Source organism: Notamacropus eugenii, chromosome 3, assembly GCF_028372415.1.
Source record: "Notamacropus eugenii isolate mMacEug1 chromosome 3, mMacEug1.pri_v2, whole genome shotgun sequence".
Lineage (NCBI taxonomy): Eukaryota > Metazoa > Chordata > Mammalia > Diprotodontia > Macropodidae > Notamacropus > Notamacropus eugenii.
Genome location: NC_092874.1, coordinates 436942643 through 436965958, shown reverse-complemented (window position 1 = coordinate 436965958; position 23316 = coordinate 436942643). Strand labels below are relative to the sequence as shown.

The following is a 23316-nucleotide window of genomic DNA, read 5'->3' as shown; positions in this document are numbered from 1 at the left end:
TTCATCTGAACCCATATTCTCCTGACCTTCTAGCACAAATCCATTCCATGACAATGAGGTGGCAGAAAGAGCCTGCCAGCCTGGCATGGGGAGAACCTGAGAAGGCAGCTACTTGAGAGGCCAACATTCTGAAAGGAAGCCCAGGAACAATTTCCTAATGTCCTCATTCCTAGTGAGCCTCATTTTTCTAAGTCTCAGCTTTCCACGGTGACCAAAGGCCCCAAGAAATCAGAAGACATATAGGAAAAGAGTAACCAAAAAATGTTCCCACTTGCTCAGTCCAGGGTTGATTACCTATAGAACCACCTACCTGCCAAACATAGTATGCTATGTCCTGGCAAAAGACAAAATACCATTTAAGGCACCATGTGGAAAGGGCATGCTCAGCCCTTCACCTTTGGCAATGAAACCATTTAAATAATTAGAGGAAAGAAAACTTGAATAGGAATCTTTGATGAACTGTGAAGAAGAAAGCAAATCCTTCTGAAATGTGGAAACTCAGTTAACCAGATCCAAAATCTCCAGTTAGAATCAGTTTTCTCGTGGCATTCTCATTGCAGATTTTTGTCAGGTCGTAATGTATATTTTTCCTTGTGATGTTCTGGAGCCTTGGATAGTATGTCCTATGCTGAAATGCTGAACACATGTTTTTGATATCAAAATGCCACTTGGGTGATTATTCTTGACTTTTGACAGTTGCTTATGGATACATTTGAAAGAACCAGACAGCCTGCATGTTTCTCCGCCAGTTATCTGGAGAAAGAAATGAGAGGGATCATCCCTCTGTTTATAGGGGCCCAGAGAATAGACAGGGGTGGATGGGAAAGGTATCCCACCTCAACCTTGCCTCCCTAAACAGCCATCAGGGTTAAGGGGATGGTGGAAAAGAATTCCATTGAAGTAACTTGGAACTAGATAGAAGGAACAAGGGGATGGGGCCCTGACTTTTTTTTTTAAGGATGGACTAACCAGACTAGGATTTTTTAGTCTTAAAAGAGAAGGATGAAATGAAAATCCATCCAAGGCTTTAAACACTTGAAGGGGATGGAGAGAGTGAGCAGGGGAGGGTTCACCAAATCCTAGAGTCCAGGAGTGCCAAGAGTTCTGGGGCCTCCCTCAAACATTCCTGTCCTAAAGTAACCCCTGAAGAAAAGAGGTTACTTTGGAACAAACAAGATGAGGTGCCTCTTTATACAGTAGGTAGGGAGTTTAAGGAACTTTATGGTCATGGTCCCAAGAGGTGGCTCAGGCTAAAATTATGATAGGCTTTAACTGGTTCTATACATAATAGGCCCATCCTGGATTGTGAAGGGAAACTAGAATGTGCAGACTAAATCTCTAACCTTTTCAAAGGGGCCATCTGGCAGACACAATGTCATCCTATCCCTCTTGGTACCACTGTCAGAGAAACCTGGTCTAGGTGACACAGAAATGTAGAATTTCAGAGTTGGAAGGAACCAGAGTGGTCACCAAGTCCAGCACATTCCTGAAAAAGGATCCCCTCTCCAATGAGCCAGAAAAGGGGTCATCCAGCCTCTACTTCAAGAACTCCAGTGAAGGGGGACCTGCACATTACTTTCCAAGGCAGTCTTTCTCATTTAGGGACAGTCCTAAATATTAGAATTACCTTTATGAAATTTCCATCCATTGTGACTATGCCTGACATCTGGGAACAAATTGAGCAAGTCAGAACTCTTCCAATATATGAAGACAGCTATTATTTTTCCCCCTGAGGATTCTCTTCTCCAGGTTAAACATAGAATCGCTCTTCATATGGCATGAACTGAAGGTCTCCACTATTCTGGTTATACTTCTCTGGACTCGATTCAGTGTATTAGTATCCTTCCTCAAGTGTCATGTTCCAACTTAATGCATTATTCCAGATGTGGTCTGACCAGGATGGATCATGGTAGAACCTTGCCTTGAAACCAAGTCTCTCAAAAGGCAGTTCAAAACCATATTAAGTTGTTGTGGCTGCCATATCCACTGTTGTCTCATATTTAGCTTACAGTTCACTAACACCTCCAGATTTTTTTCAGATGAACCTTACCATGCCTCCTTCATCTTGTACTTCTGCTTGTAAAGTCTTAGCTTATACTTCCTTCATATTTTTCATAGTGCCAAGGGAACACTTGTCCTTTTGCTCAAGGTATACTACCCATCTAGAATGCCTTCTCCTTCTCATCTTCTCTGAACCAAATCCTGTGTGTTCTTTAAGGTCCAGCTCAAATCCTCATTATTTATAAAGATTTCTTAGACTGATCAAGCCAACAGGAATAACTCTGTACTAACTCATATTTATTGTCTTGCTTTTTGGGTAGTTAATAATATGCGTGTATTTCCTTGTTAAAATCTCTTATATTATGATACTGAGGGCCAAGAATTAAATGATGTATTTGCTTACCTCGTAAAGGTACTTTTTGTGTATTTATGTCTTTTCCTGAGGTAGCTGATAGAGGGCTGGGCCTAGAGTCAGAAAATCCTGAGTTCAAAATTGGCCTCAGAAACTGACTAGCTGTCACCCTGGGCAAGTCACTTAAACTGCAGCTTGCCTCAGTTTCCTCAACTATAAAATGGGGATAATAAAACATCTAGCTCACCAGATGAGACAGTATTTATGAAAATACACTTACCACAGTGCCTGGAACATGGCAGGTACTCTATAAATGCTGATTTTCTTCCATTCTCCTTTTCCTACAAGTGAATTGTAAGGCCTTTGATAGCAGGAACTTTTTTCTATTCTCCCCAGACCTTAACACAATGCCTGGCATGAAGTAACAACTGTGTCAACTGTTTGATTTAAAAAAAAGGATAGAAAGTGAAAATATATTAGAAGGAAAGATGGAACCTGGGCACATTTTATGAAAAAAGAAGGATTTCAACAGAACTTTGAAGGGCATAGGGTGTTAATGGTAGAGTATGGTAGAAAACATTGCCTGTTGCCTTTAATTCAATCAGTAAATATCAATCAAATGCCTACTGTGTACCACTGGGGATATAAAGAAAAGTAAAAGATAGCTCCAATGCTCCCAGGGTCACTGATACTACAAGTTGTGAGCCTTGCTTTGAACAATTAACTTTTTTTTCTTTAGCCCCAAATTCAATACAAAGGGGCACAGGGAGATGAAAGACAGTGAGTATTAGAAATTCTGGTGAGACACATACTGCAAAAGTATGCCCCAGACAAGAGATGTGAAGGGTACATTCAAATCATATTTTAGTGATAAATACCATTGAGTAGAGAAGAGTTATTGAATCTTGGGGCACATGACCCAATGGGCAAAGAGATCCTGGGATGCTATCCAAGGGAGGACGTGAAGGGAGACGATCACTGAATTGGAGAGTTGGAAGGGACTACCCCATTCACAAAGGAAACTTCCCTCTAATACAGTCATCAAGTGGCTATTCATCTACACTTGAAGATCTCCAAGGAGAGGGAAATCTATCACTTCTCAAGGCAGCCAATTCCACTTTTGAACAGCTGTCACTATTAGGAAGTTTTCTATTCTTTTTTTCCCCCAACATCAGCCTAAATGGACTGCTTTGCAGCATCCATCCATTACTCTTGGTTCTGAAAAAAGTCTAATCAAACCTAGCAAATATCTGAGGTGGAATCCATGGAAAATAATAAAATGTAATTTCAATACAATGTAAAATTACACATCAGAGGCCTTTAAATATTTGAACACAATGACCATGCCCCCACTGTCTCTTCTAGGATACTGTAAAAGTCCATTTCTAGGAAGACAGCCATGAGTACAAAAAGCAGGACAGGGTTGGGCCAGAGAGGAGTTCACTTGGGCTATAGCCCTGTTTAATAGGGAAGACTTTCACAACCTGGCACCTTCCGATTTTAGCTAATTATTATTGCTTCTTGTTGCTATTGTGATGTGTTTGTCCTCTGTTCTCGAAGAGGACCATGACATCAAGATGATGACATGACTCGCAGTTGACTTTGATTTGAGTGAGGGAGGGCCATGCAAGGTTACAAACCTCACTTTCTCCTCCTGAGCCATCTGGGTCCAATGGCCTGATATGCATCAGGATGACTGGAGATGGCCCAGGATGCAGTGGGAGACCCTGGCCCTTTCAGGCTAAGGTCTTATCACATTCTCACTTTGAGGGAGATACACCCATTCAATGAATAGTCTTCTTTAAGTTACTCAAGGGATGGTCCTTTTAATTAGAAAAAAAAATCAATTACTATTTAGTTATTATGTCCACTCTGTGCTAGGTGGGTGTGGACTTGTTGTCCAGTCTATAAGCTCCAGAGTGAAGTGGGTTTAAGGCTTGATCTTTGAGCAAGAAATGTAGCCAGTAAGCCCTATTTTTAATGAGGTACTGAGCTCAGTTGTTTCTACCTGTAAACAGAGTACATGGGTTGTCAGTACCTAGAAGCAAAGCCCTGTAGTTCTGACCTAGTTAGGATTCTGATTATAGAAACCATAGTCAGAAGAGAAATAGAGGAGTTTGTGGGTACAGGGTTGGAGGGGTGGGAGATGGAAGGAATGGAAATGAGGCCCTTTTCCAGTTGAGGCTCCTAGAATTTGAATATAGTATCCACTAAGTTTGGTCAGCTTCTTTCTTCTCCTAACTTGTTTACACAGGTATTTGTTTTGTGGATACATGGATAAACCAGAATTTGGTCCATTTTAACTATCATTGTAGATTTGGATCTGGGAGGAATTTTAGAGGTCTAAAGGTAATAACAGTTATAATAATATTATTATTATTGTAAATAATAATAATAAATAGTTAGCATTTATATGGTGCTTTTAGTTTTACATTTAGCACTCCTGTCCTCATTTTAGAGATAAGAAAACTGAGGTCAGGAGGCTAAGTCACTTGCCCAGGGTCACAGAGCTAATAAGTGTCTGAGTCAAGATCTCCTATCTTCCTGATTCCAGGTTCTGTGTTCTCTAACAACATTGTCATGCTTCCTCAGTTGCTTCAAAATCTATGCCTTGAACTTCAGTTAAGCCTCCCCACTCTGCCTGGAAGTCTCAAGAGAATAGACTCTTCAAAGAGCTCTTCAGTTAAGGATTTCTGTTGGCCCACAATCATCATTTTGGAGATAGCTTTCCTTGTCTACCCTCAAATGAGCCTGAGCATGTGAGCCAGAGTAATGGCTTTAAAGTTTACCACAAATCTGTTTGAAGTTACTGAAAGTTTACATCAGTTCCTAGTTTTCAGTTTCTGAAGCTTGTTGGATTTTCAAAGTCCAGCTAAAGACAACTGGAAAAGATTCACATTGCTGGTTGCCCTCTCCCCCACCCCCACTCCCTTTGCTTTTCTAGAATTCCTCCTTTGCCAAATATGTGCTCTTCACGTACATATAAGAGACTGGAGGCCCTGGAACCATCCCATGTCCTTCTGCACTGAAGGCTGAATGTTGGCAATCACATTCTTAAAACAAGGTCTATTACTGCTTTGTAATTCTAGCCAAGTCCTTGTTTTCATGGGATGGGCCCCACGGTTTTGAAAACTTTAAGGCAGTTAGGTGGTGTAGTGGATAGAGCACTGGGTACAGAGTCAGAAAGACTCAATTTCAAATCCAGCCATAGGCACTTACTAGATATGTGATCCTGGGCAAGTCAATTAACCTTCCTCTGCCTCAGTTTCCTCAACTGTAAAATTAGAATTATAATAACAAATATTTCTCAGTATTATTGTGAGGATCAAGTAAGATAATATTTGTAAAGCACAGTACCTGGCACATAGTAGGTGCTTCATAAATGCTTGCCCCTTTCTCCCCTTCCTTTGTAAAGGGAATAATCATCCACTGACTTTTCAATTTTGCCAGGCCAGTTTTCATTTTCAAAGGAGGAAGACAGACCTCTTTACTTAGACCATCTAACTACAAGATTTACACATATTAACAGAAATGAGTTCAAATATTGGCTCTGCTGCTACCTGTGTGAATTCAACCAGGTCATTTCAACTGATTAAATTCAGCCAAATAACTTCAGCAGTTTGGGCCTCAATTTTCTATAAAATGAAAGAGTTGAATAAAATGACATCTATGAATTCTCCCAGCTTGAAATCAATGACTCTTTAAACCTAAATCATTGATGATGCACAGGCAAAGGTTATAAGGAAATATGGACTGGAGTCCTTTAGGACTGTATGGACCTAAAACTACCTCAGGGACCTCAGCTATCTTTAAATACACCAATCCTCAGTGATTTGGATAACAATGAGCATAGGTTTGGTAAAGATGATATTGGTGCTCAGGGTCTGCATCTCAGGACTCATCAGTAATTCTAGCCATTGCAGTCTATTTCACTGACTCCCTCTGGATGAAGGGAGCCCATTTGGACCACATTGCATCCTCTACGTCATCAGTCTGTCTTTCCTAGTCAGGAGAGCTCCTCTATACAATCAGTATAATGAGTATTACTGGGCAAAAATCAAGAAAGAGAGGAAATGTATTCATTGAAAACACAATTTCACATCACTTGAAAGAAACTCTTACTAGAGAAGGAGCAAGTAATGTACATTTGAAAACAAAGTTCATTTTACGCCTAGGCTAACTTCTTACTAGCTTGTCTCCAAAAATGAAACTATGGTTTTTACTGCACAGGGTACCATGTTTTGTTTAAGGAAATCCCCTTCCTGTCTGTCTCTCCTTCAATTCTCCCATTGTCTGGAAAGTATACTTAAGAAATTAAGAATGAAAATAGCTAAAAATTCATTTACGTAAGCAAACATTTTAGAATTATTTTTAAAATGTGCATTTGTGAAACACTTTTTAAAAATGATTTAAAAATTAAAGATATCGAGCAATATAATTCCCCCGAGATTTCTTTTTCTGAGGCAAACACATTGCCAAAACGAAATCTAATAAAAGTGAAATGGTCAGTTATATTGAATTAGGGAAAAGTGTTTCTTTCCTTTTTGCCCAAATTATATCCCTAGAAAACATCTTTAAAATGGATATGGAGAAGACAAGAGAGCCTTATAAAATAAGGGATGTTTGTAAAACTGGAGAGGTAGACTAGGGAAGGGTTGCAGAGCATGGAATTCCAGATGTTTACTTATGAACCAGCCTGTTGAGAACAGAAAACAATAAAAGAAAAGCCTGAAGACAATTCATTTTTTTAAAGTCTAAGTATAACCTTAAGGTATCATGTGATTGTGGGGATAGTTTGTATTCAATTAGGAAATGGAATAAAAAGTTTTTAAAAAAAAGTAGAAGAAACATTACAACAGTAACTTTTAGCTTTGGTGTTTCCTTGATCTTGAATCTCCGAAGTTGGATGGGAAATCCCTACACACAAGATTCCCAGGAGACTTGAGTTACCAATTGCTTATCATAAAAGGCATTCGCTGGTGAAAAAGAAGTCCCCAGAAGGAACACAGCTCCTAAAAGAAAAGTGAACTTAAGGCAGCTTTTTGATCAATTCAGTTTTAGTTTGCCTCTTTCTAGAGGAGACAAAATCAAGTCAGCTGTCATTCCATACTAATTTTTTTTCATCAGTTATGAAACACAAAAGTTGTATTTGGGATTGGAGGTGTTTAGTACAAAAGTTCCCCTAAAATTTAAGAATTGTTAGCGAGCATAGAGAAAACTTTCCCTCCTGGCGACTAAAATAAGCCACAAGGCCCAATCAATTTGTTTGGAAATGTAGGCAGTTTGCAGACACATCAGAGACAGGGTTTTGATAATTCCACTGATTCTGCCAGTCTGCGTTTGTCTTCACCAGGGGCAGTGTCTCCGTCTGGTTCCAAAGGAACTGGTGTCAAAGGAAAATATTAGCATAGCAGTAAAATCCTATCAGTGCTATCCAGTTGGGGTCTTTGTACACACAGGATTTCGTGGGACGACTTTGGCCACAAGTACATGTAAACATCAACTATCAGTAAGAAACTGGCAGGAGAAGGACTGGTTTCCTTTCGTTGGCCAGTCATAATCATTTTGTTTAACATTCCACTGGCAGACTGAAAAGGAACCAGAGTACTTAGCTGGTACTCCAGGCGGGGCTTGCTCATGGAGACTTCCTACTTTTTCCATGCTGAACCCATTGCCCAAAGCTGGTCCTGGCATCTGGCTGCCAAATGCTAAATTGAGGGAGACTTGGTCCATAAGCAACTTTGCCTCACCCATGAGACTCTTGCGGTTACTTTGCTTTTTCAAAACAAGGTGGCCCTAATCCTTTAACTTTGAAAAGAGAACATGCTGTTAACTATCAGGTAAAGTCTAGACAGTCTCCAAGGATACATTCCAGCTGGGAGAGACAATGTCGATAGGTTAAAATTACACAACGCTACTGTACCTCTTTTGTTCAACCTTCTCTAGTATCCAGTTATTCTAGTCATTCCAAAGATGACCTTTTCATTTCCTCTCAACTTATTTGTCTTTGTGTGAGTAATTTTTAAAAATCAGTGGAAGGTTTTTTTATTTTGTTTTTAATTGTGATAGAAAAAATTAGAAAGGTTGGGAAAATTCCAAAATTGGAATAATCAGTCCCCCTACGTAGAGTTGAGTATCTTTTCTCTATATTTTTAGCAAATGAGTGATACAAGAAGAGTTACTTTCATGTCAATCTATGAATCAGAATAACAAGATTTCAGAACTAGAAAGAATTCCATATTATTGATTCCAATCAACACCCAAATAAAAATTCCTTTTATAACATACCCAACAAGTAGTTAGCCTTCCAAAGACTCTGTTAACTGCTACTTGCAGCCAAAGCATGAGCTGTGGAGCACTTAAAACTTAGTAAGACATCAAAGACACCAAGGTCATCCACTGCATGCTAGGCTATCGCCACTGGTTCTGACTTGTCTTGCCACTGGATTTCAGTGACTCTGGAAGAGAGAGTGAGGCTGATGACTTGGCATAACTCTGCCTCACCTAAATCCCATTCCCACAGAAGTTAAGATGTCACCCCATGATGTCACCGGTCATCTTTGAAAATGAAGCACTAAAAGTTTCACCTGTGCCTTCTGAATCATGAAATGATGACTTAACTACCACAATAGACAGATCTACATTCTCCTTGACATGGGTAGCTCTATATCCTCCTAGAAGGTTACTCCAGGGGGTTCACCCAAAGTACTAGGGAACCTCTCTTGAAACTTCTTGGCATCCTCAGGAGAGCCACAAAAAATATAGACTAGCCATAAATCATTTATCCCTCATGCTTGCCTTACCACCAGAACCCATCTTCTTTCCTGATCAAGCTTGTCTTTAATAATATCTTTTACATTGTGTCTCCTTCATAATAACTTATTTGTGATGTTTTGCAATCTATTCACATGCCCCATGTACCTCTGCAATGCCTTTTGGATTACCCTGAACTTAAATTATTTTGAAATGGTAGTTTTCCATGACTCATGACCGTATAAAATCTCCAGAATAATATAAAACAAACTAATCACTCACATTTTCATAACCCTTTACTGTTTGCACAGTACTTTCTTTACATCAACCCTCAAAAGTTCCACTACTCCATTTTACAGATGAATAAATTGAGAGCTTCAGTGTCTTGCCGTGGTTGCTCTGCGTTGGAGACTTCTGCCTCTGGATCACTCTCAAACATGTTCAAAATAATTTTATTATTGAATATATGTCATTATATTTCAATTTATTGAACCCTGATCCATTCAAATAGGGTTTATACAACCCAAGTACAAGATTAACCAAAATGTGCCATGATATAACTGTTCCATGCCCATTCTGAATAGCTAGGTGGCACAGTGGATAGAGTGCTGGAGTGAGAAAATTAATCTACCTAAGATCGAATCTGGCCTCAGATACTTACTAGCTACATGAACCTGGACAAGTCACTTAACCCTGCTTGCCCAAGTTTCCTCGTTTATAAAATGAGCTGCAAAAAGAAATGGCAAACTCTTCTGGTATCAGCACCAAGAAAACCCCGAAAGGGATCACAAAGAGACAGACTCAACTAAAAAACAATTAAACAGCAAAATAATTATTCCCAGTAACAAAAACTTCCCCAATTCTAGTCTGAGCTCAATGCTATGAATAAAAACCATTTCAGACATGGAAGGTCCCAGGTTTTATTTTGTACAACAAAAGTTCGTTTTGAAGATAACTGTTTATTGATTTTTATTTTTACACCACCTACATTTCCCAAAGCCCCCCTCTCTTGTGTGATTGGCCTCACTCTTGATTTGTTTTTTCCTCCTTTCATTGTTTAAAGGCCTGAGCTGCCTGAATGGCTACTTTGGCAAATTGAAATACTCTTACCATATGTCAGAAATGAATCAACAACCACGCTCAGTTATCTAGCCTTCAAAAAAACCCCACTGTATTTGGAATACTAAGGTACCCCTGGGAAGACATTTATCAGATGCCTACACCCACATATAGGTAGGTTTAAAGTTTATCTTTCTGTAGAAGAGGAATGAAACAACAAATTGTAGATGGAAAGTTTAGACTACCAAAGAAAAATTCTGTTTAAGCACTGTAGTTGCTCGTTTGCATGTAATTAATATGTTAGATTTAAATAATTCATATCTACTCACTAAAGCAAACCTAGTGAGACCTCTTTTTGATAGCCTCATAATTCAAGCGATTATGGATATACTTGAACTTAAAACCTTCACTTAACAAAAAAGCATAAAGCAGAGTTTTCAGAAATTCAAACAGAACCTCACCTCCAAATTATTCCAAATTCTGAGATTATGCTGCATTAGTGTTTTTATTTTTAAAAGGTAGGGAATACAAAATTCATCCCACAAGAGGTCTTAGCGCAGCGAAAGTATCGACATTGATACCACAAAGACAGGACAAGGGAGCCATTGGCATAAAACAAGTGAGGCAAGGTACCATTGCTGCTGTAGACCTTTGGAATGGTTCCATAACAACTTAGCCAACTTGGAATAACAAAGTGTCAGGAGAGAAGTAGGAGGCAGTCAGATGGGACCTTGCAGCAAAAAGCAATAACGTAGTAGTGATTGAAATCCTGAGGAACATTTGTCCCTGTGTATGTTTTTCCCTTGTTCTCTTCTGGAATTCCTCCCATCCCTCAGAATGGAGATCAGCAAGGTATATGTCAGAGCATCACATAGATCTTGCTTAATTATCTTGAGGTTGGGCCACGGGTCAAGACCCAGATATGCCAAGCAGGCAGTAGCTTATGATGAATCTGTTCTTTGAGGGTCTTACAAGAACCCTTCCATCTTAGAAGGGTGCTTGGCAGAGGTTAGTATGTGGCAAAGGAAAGCAATGAAGTAAAGTCAAAATAAAAAAGAAATCTCTAAATATATTTGAGGTTTCCAAGCCACCATAAGCAGAGGAGGAAAAAGCAAGAAAACAAGACTCCACATTCTTCCCTTATCAAGTAACCACCGTTACCCAAAGCTCCTGTGTCTAGTGCTGCACAATTTTTATAAGGAGAATCACTGAGGAACACTCTCTGGAAACATTCTCATTTTCAGGAGCACTATTTTCCAAAAGTTTGATCTGATAATTTGCTATCCTACCACCCTCTCTATCTGTACTAATGGCATTGGAAGAGATTGGGAAAGAAAATGGTTTGTGTTTGTGAATGTGTTGAATAAGGTACTGGGAGTACCGGAGGACTGGATAAAGTAAATTCTGGAATTTTCTCCCAAGTTCATAAGACATATAGAGATATCAAAGTAAAAGGGCTGAGGAACACTATCCTGGAAAACAGGGGTCAGTACTTTGGAATCTGTTCCTCCAAGCATAATGAAACTGTTGGATGTGGAGCTTGAAGACAACTTCAACTCTCAGCTCTGCCCGTTGTAACCTTAGGCAAGTCTTTTCATCTCTCTAAACCTCAGTTTCACCATCTGTCAAATGAAGGAATTAGACCAGATGATCTTGAAAACCCCCTCTAGTTCAAAGTCTTATAAAGTTGTGGTCACTGTTTCTTATGCCCATGACTAGAACCCTATCAATGTTGTTAAAAACTTTTGGGTGAGGTAAGACGTCCATGTGTGCTTGCCTCTTAATACCATGGCTCTGACTGTTGGGTGATTCCTGGAACCAGCCCTGGGGCACAGAAAACTGGCTCTGCATTTTAGACAGAGAAATCTTTCACTTTATAATGTTTCCCTCTTCCCATATGGAGTTGCTTTGCTAAGTATAACTACCCACTTGCTCTTGCTCAAATTTCATAACCATATTAACCCTTCATTTATACTTAATGTCAATACTGGGTGGGGAGGGGTGTGGGAAATGGCCAAATTTCCCATATGTTTCACAAAGCTAGCTTATTTTCTCCACTGACTTTTCATATACATAACTATCTATAAAAGAGGCAATTTGCCCGATTATACATTGAAAGGACTAAATATATTTTACCTCTTCTAAGTCAATAATTAGGCAGCTTGGTGTAATAGATCATTAAGCCTGGAGTCAGGAAGATCTGAGTTCAAATTTAGCTTTAAACACTCACTAGGTATGTGAACCTGGGCAAGCACTTCATCACAGCTTACCTCAGTTTCCCCAACTATAACACAGTGATAATAGCACCTATCTCCCAGTGTTGTTTTGAAGATAAAATGACATAATTTAAATGTTTCTCATAAGTGTCTGACATAATAAATGCTTGTTCCTTTTTCCCTACCCCCACTAAAGCACTTCTTTTTTCTAAGCCACTTGTTCTAAGAAGGAAGTATCTTACGCATTGGCAGTATTTTTTTAAAAAATGGATGGTATGCTGGTCTTAGAGTCAGAAGACCTGAGTTCAAGTGACTCACCTGATGCTAGTCAGCTGTATGGGAATAAATTACATTCTCACTCAACTTCATTTTCCCCACCCATAAAATGGAGGTAGTAATACCTTATATTATCTACCTCAAAAGGTTGTTGGGAAGTTCAGATGAGATATCAGATGTAAATCACTTAGGAGAGTTTAAATTGCTTAAAAAATGTAACTTAAATCTGTTGTTCTGCCAACACAGATAGGACCTTGCTGATGGAATTAGAAGTGGAGGGTGGATATGCTATTTACACTGCATTTCCCACCATCACATCAAGTTGACTGGGCTTTAGCAAAAGAAAGCAAAGGAGAGACAGAAAATTACAAATGAAAACAACTCGGGACACCTAGGAAACAAAAGGAAATCTGGTTTATTCAGCAGATGTGAGGTTTCATAGCAAGGTGTAATTCAAGTGATAAATATGAACTAACAATTTATCATCTTCACAAAATAAAATCTCATGTGCATCTCTGCCTTCTTGTCTCAGACCTATGCAACAGATCAATACCAACCAAATATTTTAGTAGAGGAGAGATTTCCTACCACCTAACTAGCTCTGTGAAGGCAAGGAAGGGGAGATATCACTGAGGGTTTAAGCTCCAGGAAAAAATTCCATGGGGGAAGAGGATGAGAACTGGTCCCTGAAGAATGGAAAGAATTCCAGATTAAAAATCAGGGAATTTGATTCCATTTTGGGCCCTGAAACCAACAGGAGTGCTCTCGGGAAAACAATAACAGCCAGCATTTCCATATCTCTTTAGGGTTTCCAGCATACTTTCCTCACAGGTGATAGACAGATAGATAGATAGATAGATAGATAGATAGATAGATAGATAGATAGATAGATAGATAGACAGACAGATAGATAGATATGGGTATGGGTATAAAATACAAGTGTTATTATCCGCATTTTAAAGATGAGAAAATTGAAACATAAAGAACTCAGTTGACTTACCCAGGGTCTTAATATGGTACTCAAATTTCTATTTTCTAAATCTCAGACCAAAGCTGTTTTGGGGTGATTGGTAGCCTCTGAGTTCTCTGTCTAACTGAGATTGTTTTTATCTGTGAGTCTCTGTTTCTTCATTTGTAAAATGAGAAATCAGACTAGTAAGGTTCTCTATGTACTTTAAAATAGTACAGTTTTATGAATGGGTAGCATTGGATTGGGAGATGAGAAGTAAGCATGACTTCATGGGGGAAGGGCTCATTAGTGAAGGTCGAAAAGAGTTAGGCCACAAAAATGGGAGACTGGGGCCTATTGAGGAAATGGAGGTGACTCTCTGCTGTAGAGGGTTCATGTAGAATGAGATAAGTAAGGTAGAGACAGATTGGGCCAGTCTGGTGCTCTACTTTGGGAAATCCAAATACTTTCCAAACCCCTTAGTCCAGTCGATCAGGAGTATTCAATTAAGGGGCTCTTTAATCTTTTTTGGGTGTCATGGTTCTCTATCTTAGGTTGGTAGAACTACAAACCCCCTTCTCAGAATAATGTTTTTAAATATGTAAAATATAATATGTATGATGCCAAAGGAAAGCAATCATATTGAACTATAGTTATCAAAATGTTTTTTAACCATGTTCCTAGGCCCCAGATTGAGAACCTTTGATTTAATACATCCCTAAAATTAATTGAACAATACGGGAAAGTACTTAAGAACCAGGAATGTGCTAGAAATCTCCTATTGCCTGTTTGTGTTTATAGTGATGGTGGTTTCTAGGAAACTTGTCTTCAAGGTACACACATACATACCTCCCTACCCTCCTCCCTCCTCCACCCACATCCAGAACCCAAATGTGATGTTTCTCTGAATCTTCACTGGTGCAAAATGTATCCAGCATGCAAGTCTGCCTTTCTCTTAAGGGGCACAAGTTTGAGGAATGGATTTCAGACTGGCCTTTCATGGGAAAACTATGTGAAGTCAGGGTTGCTGTCCCCATTTCCCTCTAAGGAAAGCCATCATTCTGGTCCATTGCCCATTGACAGTTACCACTTGTTCATTAGAAATGTCATTGTGTGTGTTGTTCTGTATATTACAAAAGGACACAAGTTTATTTCAAGAACAGGGCTAGCTTTGAGAAACTCAGGACCCAAGAGGGAGAGTAACCAAGTTATATCCTCTATGCTATAAACCAAGTCACCCAGTCACTGCAATGACCGTCAGATAAATGATTTCGCCATCTTTGGCCCCAGTTGTCCTGCTGTCAGAAGTCAAGGCTAAAGACCATGAGAAGATCTACTGTGTCAGAGGGAGTTTGTTGCTCCCTCTACAGGCTGACACAGATAGCTGGGCAGTTATTAAAGAATGATATCTTGACAGCCTGAATATTGGAGGACTTGGACTGGGCCAAGAGCGATGGCCAAGCAGATGTCTCCTGGAATAAATTATATAGAGACCCCTCCTCTGGGGTAGCTTCTGTCCAGAGGTTTTCTGATGAAAGGCCCTTTTCCCCTCTCTAAGAAGGCTCAGTTCCCCTACCACCATTGCAGTTCCAAGGCTTCATCTGCTCCTCCCCTTTGTGATAAGATTAGTTCTCTGGATTTGCAGAAGCAGTATGATTTGCAAAGTGGGTACACTGGGTCTCAGCTATGTTTCATTTTAAATCTGTTTCATTGGACCTTATCTTTCATCGTTATGTTTTGCAAGTCCCCTAATGAACATAGGTGGAGTCAGGGGACATTTGAGCAAGTTCATAGCTTATTATGGAGTTGCTGCTTGGAAAAGTAACCAAGAGTTTTTCTTTCTCTTTACTTTTTTCCTTCATAGCCTAGACTAGGAAATTTCTAGTGTATGTATGTTCCATTTTTCACCATCCATCAAACCACAGGTGCTCTAAGCAACCAAGTTCTAGGAAATTAAGGGAAGGTACTATTCTACTGAATGTATGAATGACTAAACAGATGAATGAATGAAAGGAAAAGCATTTATTTGTCATATATTATATGACAAGCACTGTAATAATACAAATACAAAGATGTGTATGATACAAATAGATAATTGTGACAGTCCCTGCTCTCAGAGATCTTACCTTCCAATTGGTACAGACAACATACATAGGGCTTTGAGGGGTTTGCTTATCTTTTCTAGGGGTGGAGGTAGTAGGGAGGGTAGAAAACTTGACAGCATGGAGGTATTGTCTGTGAAGAACTGGTCCACATAAGCCCAGGGTATCCAGGACTCTCCATGAGGACCATAGTACCTGAAGTCCCTAGGTGAGCAAGGAAATATTGGAAAGGACAGTGTAAGTTACTAGAACACAGAGTCTGTTTTGTTTTGTCTTTTCCATGTTTGCTAAATTGAATTGAATCAAGGAAAGAGAATCATCTAGGAGAGAAGAGAAGTAAAAAAGGAAAAAGTTAAATAAGTAGATGAAAGACAAAGGTTGAAATCCTGGGGAAGGGGATTCATCTCTAACCCTACCAAACTGTGGACCCAACTGGTACTAGATCAAAAGTTAGAGCATGAGCTTAACATCTCTTTAAAAAACCACTTTAGGAAATGAAAAAATAAAATTACCCTCACTTGGAATTTTCTTTGCATTTGGACAAAATATTTCACTAAAAATCTATGGAAAGTTCATGCATAGCTAAAAAAAAAGTAATGGAAAATGAAAAAGATAGAAAAAGAAAGTAGGAAATTACCTTATTCCATACCATGTCTATGGCCTACTCTATAGTCTTGCTTTCCAGAACTCTCAGGTAGGTCAGGGCTGAAAACCCAATGATTATTTCTAAGGATAGCATGGAAACCTAGGCAGTCCAACAGGGACATAAAGAATGCTCCAACTATGGAACTATGGTGCTATCACTCCTCTTATTTCAATAACTACAGTTCTGGTCCCTGTCACCCCCTGGACCCTGAGGATTGAGGAAATCCTTATTGCTGGCCAAGACCTTGTACCTAAAAGCTACCTCTAGGGCATAATAAACCAGAAATAGGTTGGTGCCTCCAAGCAGTCAATTCTAGAGGTCTCAGATGAAGACAGAAAAAAGAACCAAAACTCAGGAAGGGGAGATAGCTCAATTTCCTGGCATTCAGTCAAGAAAGCAGTCATATATGTATGATAATAGCTTCCATTGGCCTAGTGCACCAAGGCTTACAAAACAATATCCTCATAACTTTGTGGAGTTGGTTATATAAGTATTATTGACTACTAGAGCTATTTTAGGGAGTAAGGGTAGGTAGGACCTTTAATTTCACCAATTTAAGAAACTCTCAGTGTGTAAATTGCCTCCATCCATGACAACGGGTACCTTATTTGTAGCTTATCATTCATCCTAGAGGCTCTGAGACATTGAATGAGATTTCCATGGTCAAAAAACTCTGTTTAAGGTGAATCTTGAACCCAGACCTTTCTAATGCCAAATCCAGCCCTCTATCCAATAGCACATACTACATCTCCCCAAGTATTATTATCATTTCTCTTTTCCAATTGAAGAAACTGAGGTCAGGAAAGGGTCTATTGTGTTGATCTGCCTACTCCTCCCACTCCACCTGGCCCACATGCTAGATAGGTATGATTTCTTTACCCTTTCAGAACTGCTCCTGATAGTCATTTACAACTAATTCCACACAAATAGACATGGTGGGGACCAAGAGAGGGTGTCATGTGTGGCATCATTTGGCCTTTCTTGATCCCTAGGGTGGCCTCAGGCCTGCCAAGCACTTTCGGAGCCCTGACATAACCATTTCGTGCAATGAAATCAGATGTTCCAACATATTGCAAATAGAAGATTATTTTGCAGTTTTTTGTGGCTATCCCGCATCCCAAGGAGAAACTCCAGAGCAGACATTGCCTTCCTTCCAAGTTATCTTTTTAATCTTTCCTTTTAAGCTATTCTGTTCTTTGTTCCTGTGAGAAATTGCGCGTCCCCATTTTATAAACCTAGAGGTTATAGACAATAATATATGATTGTTTCTGGGTGATTCCCCCCACCAATAAATAATATCACCATTTTCTCTGACTTCCTTCTTCCAGATGCCACAGTACTATGTTTTGTCCAAAGCTCGTATTTTGCTGGTTTCTGGATAAATGGCATGGAGCAAGGAAATGAGAATTTATTATTTTCAGCCTTTTGCCAGTGGTCTGGCTTCAAGTATGGCCAGATTGCCAAAATGTGTTTCTTCCCTGGTAGGGACACTTAATTTTTTTCCTCCCTTAGGGATTTGTGTCACTATGGAAACCATCCACAAAGCATGTACACAGGGAAATGCATCAAAACTTGAGTTTTCTATCTTCTCTAAATACGTTTGAATAAGTGATCCACCATAATGAGAGCACATCTCCTGGTTGTCTTTTCTTCTCCTTTGTTTCTTACTCATCCTTCTCCTCATCCAATTCTTTCTCCTCCTCTTCTTGTTTCTCCTTCTCTTTCTCCTCCTTTTCCTACTGGGGATGTTTAATCTAACCTAGAGAAGACTCCAATTGTTCTACTTGGTCCCCAGAGGGCAAAACTAGAAGCAGTGAGGAAAGACTGAAAAAGGATAAAATTTAGGCTTAATGCCAGGGGGAAAAATAACTTTCTAACAAATAGAGGGATCACAAAGTGAAATGGGCTTCCTGCAAGAAGTAACGAGTGCTCCTTTACTGGGAGTCTTTGAGCAAAGACTGGATAAGCAATTGTTGAACATGTTACAGCAAAGTTGTTTGGTTTTGGTCTTGATTTTCTAGAGGGGGGGTTACATTAGGTGGCTGCTGAGATCCCATTATAGTTCTGAAATCTCATGATTCCACAGGGCAACTATTCATTGACCAACTCATATGCTGGGCACTATGCTCCATACTGGGTTATGGGACATGCAAGATATATAGTCCTTGTTCTCAATTAGTTGATAGTCTAAGTACAAAGATAAGACTTACATGAGAGGTAGAAAAAGATGAGGATGAGATGGTAAAAATTGTAATGTAGACAAGCATTAAAATGGAAATTAAAAAAAATATCTCTTCTCAGCATCTCCAAACTGAATATTGAAGCCTAGGTCCAATGTCAGAGAATAGGATTAAGCCCTTCCTTCTGAGGCGTCTGAGGTCTCTAGGATAGCTCAGTGCATGGAGTATCAGTCCTGAAGTCAGGAAGACTCATCTTCCTGAGTTCAAATCTGGCCTCAACCCTTCCTAGATGTGTGACCCTGGGTAAGTCACTTAACCCTGTTTGGCTATAAAAAAAAAAAAAATGAGCTGGAAAATGAAATATCCAACCACTTCAGTATCTTTGCCAAAAAACTCCAAAAATGGAGTCACAATGAGTCAGAAACAACTGAACAGTCAAAATCTGAAGCATTTCTTCAAAACTTTGGTGAATCCTTCCCCAACTCCAATTCCTCTCCCTCTCCCACTATCACACCTCACTCTGTGTGATTTTGCTAATTAGGGAATACAACCTGTTACAAAGGGAAGAGGGCTGAATTTAGAGACAAAAGATGGTCCAAATCCCAGTTCTGCCACTTCCTACTGGGTGACCTTGAGCAAGTCATCTAGCCTTAAGGTCTCAGTTTCCTCATGTATAAAATTAAGACACTGGATTAGAAAACTGTAACACTCCTTCGAGCTCTAAGTCAACGATCTTCCATAAGTTCTCCATAGATATTTCTTAACAGGACAACTGTATTAGAATTTACCTCCTTGGGCACCGTGTTTTAGATGTAAATATAGTGGAGGGGGGAAAAAGGCATATCATTTTAGAAATACATAGTGTGACCAGAATAGTAACTTTCTTTACTTTGGGAAGGGCTTTCCAGTTGACCATCTGCAAAAATCACAAGCTAGAAAGAACATTTTAAGAATCTAACAACATGTAGGTGATGAAACAAATTGTTGAATCTCTACTTATAAAGACCAATGTTATGTCCAGTAATCTATGTTGCTTGTATGACAGAAAATACCTCAACAATCCAGTTAAATGACACAGAAAGCTATGTATTGGATATGTAACCAAACCTTTCCCTATCATACAGTTACATAACAAAGTACCATTTTCTGGAAAGGTTGAGGCTTCTCCTTAGCATGAGAATAATTATTTTCCTTTTAGTTTGACTACTCATTTCATTTACCCTCCAGTCTTCCAACCCATTGGTGGGCAAGATTCTCCCTGGACTCTCCAGGAATTGTAACTAGAATGGATAGAATGTTGAGCTTGGGGTCAGGAAACCTGAGTTCAAATCCTACTTTCAACATTCAAATACTTGATTTGTGATCAGATGACATGTTCAGTGCCTATCTCTGCCACTATTACTTGTGTGTCTATGGGCAAATCACTTCACCTCCCTGAGCCTCCATCTCCTAATAGATGAAAAGAAATAGACGATTTGACTCCTAAGATCTTTTGCAATTCTAAATCTATGAACCTATGATCCTATCTAATAAGATAATGGGTAATATTCATAATCATCAGGGAATCAGGAGACCTGATTTCTGTTCCCACTTCTGCCATCATGTGACCCCCTGAGCAAGTCATTTCATTTCTTTGGACCTCAGTTTTCCCATTTGTAAAATGATGGAATTGCACTAGTTGCCATCTAAAGACATTCCAAGATTTAATATTCTGTAAACCAAATGTGTTTTACTCTTTTGCCATTTGTTTTAAAGACACAGACGTCATTTAAACACAAGTTGTGGATGCATTGTATTATCAACACTGGTGACATTTAAGCATTCCTGTCAAGGGACAGGTATTATCCATATTACAGAGTAATGAGTTCTATTCATCAGACACCCAGACCTTTGCCTGGGAAGTTCATAAAGACATATTTTCACATTCTTTTCACTTCCAACATCAGCTTGGTTCTAGGCATGTTCAAGTGTTCAAGTTTTTCTTCAAATACATATGATATCGCTCTTTCTCTCCAAGACCCTGCTATCCACATTGAATAGATATAGAAGGTACAAAGAAGACATAAACAGAGGACACCTTGTTGGCCAAATCCAACTAGTAATTATTGTTTGGAGTTTTAGGACTAGGAAAAGACTGTGGTTAAAAATAATTTTCCCCGGTCCCTCTTTGGGGAGGAATCATGGCTAGAATCTGTGGATAAACATCAGGGGACTCTGTGCACTTCTCACAGATTGGGTTCTGTACACAGTAAGTACTGTGGTAGTTGTCTCTTTGCCCTACAATGAATACAGAATATCTTCCCCTCATTGGAAACGGAGGCCTTCTTGGATCTAGCCTTCAAACATAAAATATTTCCACAAAAATATTGAAGTTCTATTTCAGATCATAAAAATGTGGTGGAGTAAACATCTGTTTGTGTTTGCCACTCTGGTTTAATCATGCTCTGTTCATAAATCACAGATAGATGAAGCAGAAAGTATTGAGTCTAAAGATTCCATTGCGGTAAGGGGGTGGGGTAAGGGTGGAGGGAGATGGGAAACGGAGCAGGGATTGTAATTCACATCCGAGCGTTTGAAATGTTGTCTTGGTGATTCTCAACAACAGCAGAGGCCCTGGGAATTAGCACCCCTATATTTCATCCTGAAGGGCCCCACCCTTTCAGATTTACATCCAGCAGAACCACATCCCTAACTGGCCCCTCATGTAGCCTTGGTACGCAGTAAGTGATGGCTTATTCATCTCAAGTCCTCTGTACTCTACACAATCGTTTGGCCCCCTTGCCAAGTTTTTTTTTTTTTTTTTTTGAGGTCAAGCATCCCAGTCCAAGATGTTCTGAAGGAAAACACCCTCTTTTTGTCTCTTTTTTCCAGATGTCCCTAGGCCAACAACAATCAGCCAGAGGTGTGCCTTGTTGGAGATGCAAAGGGACATGTACAGGCTTCGAGCCACATCCTTGGAGGTAATGGAGCGGCTGTAGGAAAGGCCCTTGCCTTCCCTGATTTCCTAACTGTCCTCTTTAATAATGTTGGTCATTCTTCTATGCCAAGCCTGCTTAGCTTACATGCCACACTAAGTAGAAACAGTTCAAGATGGCCTGTACTGAGTCCAAAGGGAATCCACGTCTTACTTTTCTGAAATTTATCTTATTCACCATGAGACCTTGTCAACTGAAAAAAACAAAAGGAAGAAAGAAACATTTGGCAAATGAGAGCAAGCACAAAGACTAAAATTAACTCTTTATCAACCTTTTAAAGACTTCATATTGCGTAAATATTGTCTACTTTGATTCTATTCAATTCGATTCAACAAATATTTCTTAATTGATTATGTAGCAGGCACCTCATTAAGTGCTAAGGAAAGGAAGGAAGGAAGGAAGGAAGGAAGGAAGGAAGGAAGGAAGGAAGGAAGGAAGGAAGGAAGGAAGGAAGGAAGGAAGGAAGGAAGGAAAGAAGGAAGGAAGGAAAGGAGGAAGGGAGGAAGGAAGGAAAGGAAAGAAAAAAAGAAAAAAGAAAAAAGAAAGGAAGTCCCTCAAGAAGTTTATATTCTAATCGAAATGTGGGGAGAGAGGAGAGGGGAGGGGAGGAGACAATATGTAGACTGATAACTCTATGCAAAATTTATACAGAGCAAATACAAAGGAATTTTAGTGAGGAAGAGCAATAACCACTCAGGGAACCAGGAAATACCTGCCCATGTCTTCATTCAATGGCTCCCTACAATGGCTAGCCCCACCCCTGACTCTACCTCTTCCCCTACTTTTACTTCCAGCCAGGATCATACACAACTAAGAATTATATTGTCCTGGTCAAGAGTAGGCAGAGGAGCTCACCTGGAATAAGCCAGCCAGGCAAGAGAAGCATGCCCTTGGAACCTGTGAAGTTTCTGTGTTATGGGAAAATAGGAGAGGGGAGGAGGAAGCATGTTCCCGAACAGGACCATATAAATCTCAGCACTCTTGGACAAAGACTCTGCTATCTCATTTTAGCGATGGTTCTGTTTCAAGTATCCTTTGATGGGTAACGATTCCTAAAGGTAGCCACTAAGCTAATCAACAAGCATTTATTAAGTACTTGTTATATGCTGGCATACAATACGTAGGGTCGTATCTAAGGTTGGGGATGTAAAGAAAGAAAAAAGCATAGGTCCTTAGCTTCAGATGGGGAGACAAAATGCAAATAGATAGGGAAACATATGATACATACAATGTCAATAGGATGTAATCTGAAAGGGAACAGCATGGAAAAGGAAAAGTAATCTGCCAGATCGTTTTAAATTCAGTTTAATTCAATAAGAATTCATGGAGTTCCTTTTACTATTCTAGAAAACACAAAAACAAAATGGCCTGTACTTTCTCAGATTTTATGTTCCAGTAGAGGAAATATGTGTGTGTATGTGTTTTGGGGGAGTTATTTGGAGGAAGGGTCCCAACAACTATACAGTTTACTACATACAAAATACATACAGGGGAAATGCAAAGGAATTTTGGTGAGAGAATACTAGTAACTTGAGGGAGAGAGGAAACCCATAAGAACTAGTTTCTGAGTCCTATTTGGAAGGAAGATAGCTGTTCTAAGAGGTAGAGATGAAGAAGGAGAATATTCCAGGCATGGGCATGGGGTAAAGCCTGGGCAAAAGCACTTAGGCTAAAAAAAGACCTGAGACTCTTAAAATGCATCCAGTCTGTAACAGCCTCTACCTCTAATCACCAAGGCAAAAGGGGAAATTAGCAAGGACTTGTCCTTACCCTTTCCGTTCCAACCCACTTGGCCTACCCTTTTGGT

At 39.6% G+C, this 23316-nt stretch overlaps 1 protein-coding gene across 2 annotated transcripts in view; it reads left to right on the top strand.

Moving 5' to 3' along the window:
• Nucleotides 1-23316, top strand: part of LMCD1 (LIM and cysteine rich domains 1) — an 81253-nt gene that overhangs the window by 13041 nt on the left and 44896 nt on the right. Inside the window, exon 2 of one of the 2 annotated variants that reach the window (XM_072598604.1) lies at nt 21406-21494. The exons of the other annotated variant lie outside the window; for it this stretch is intronic. Coding sequence (XP_072454705.1) covers nt 21406-21494 — 89 coding nt within the window. The remainder of the gene's footprint in view (nt 1-21405; nt 21495-23316) is intronic. 2 annotated transcript variants of the gene reach the window in all.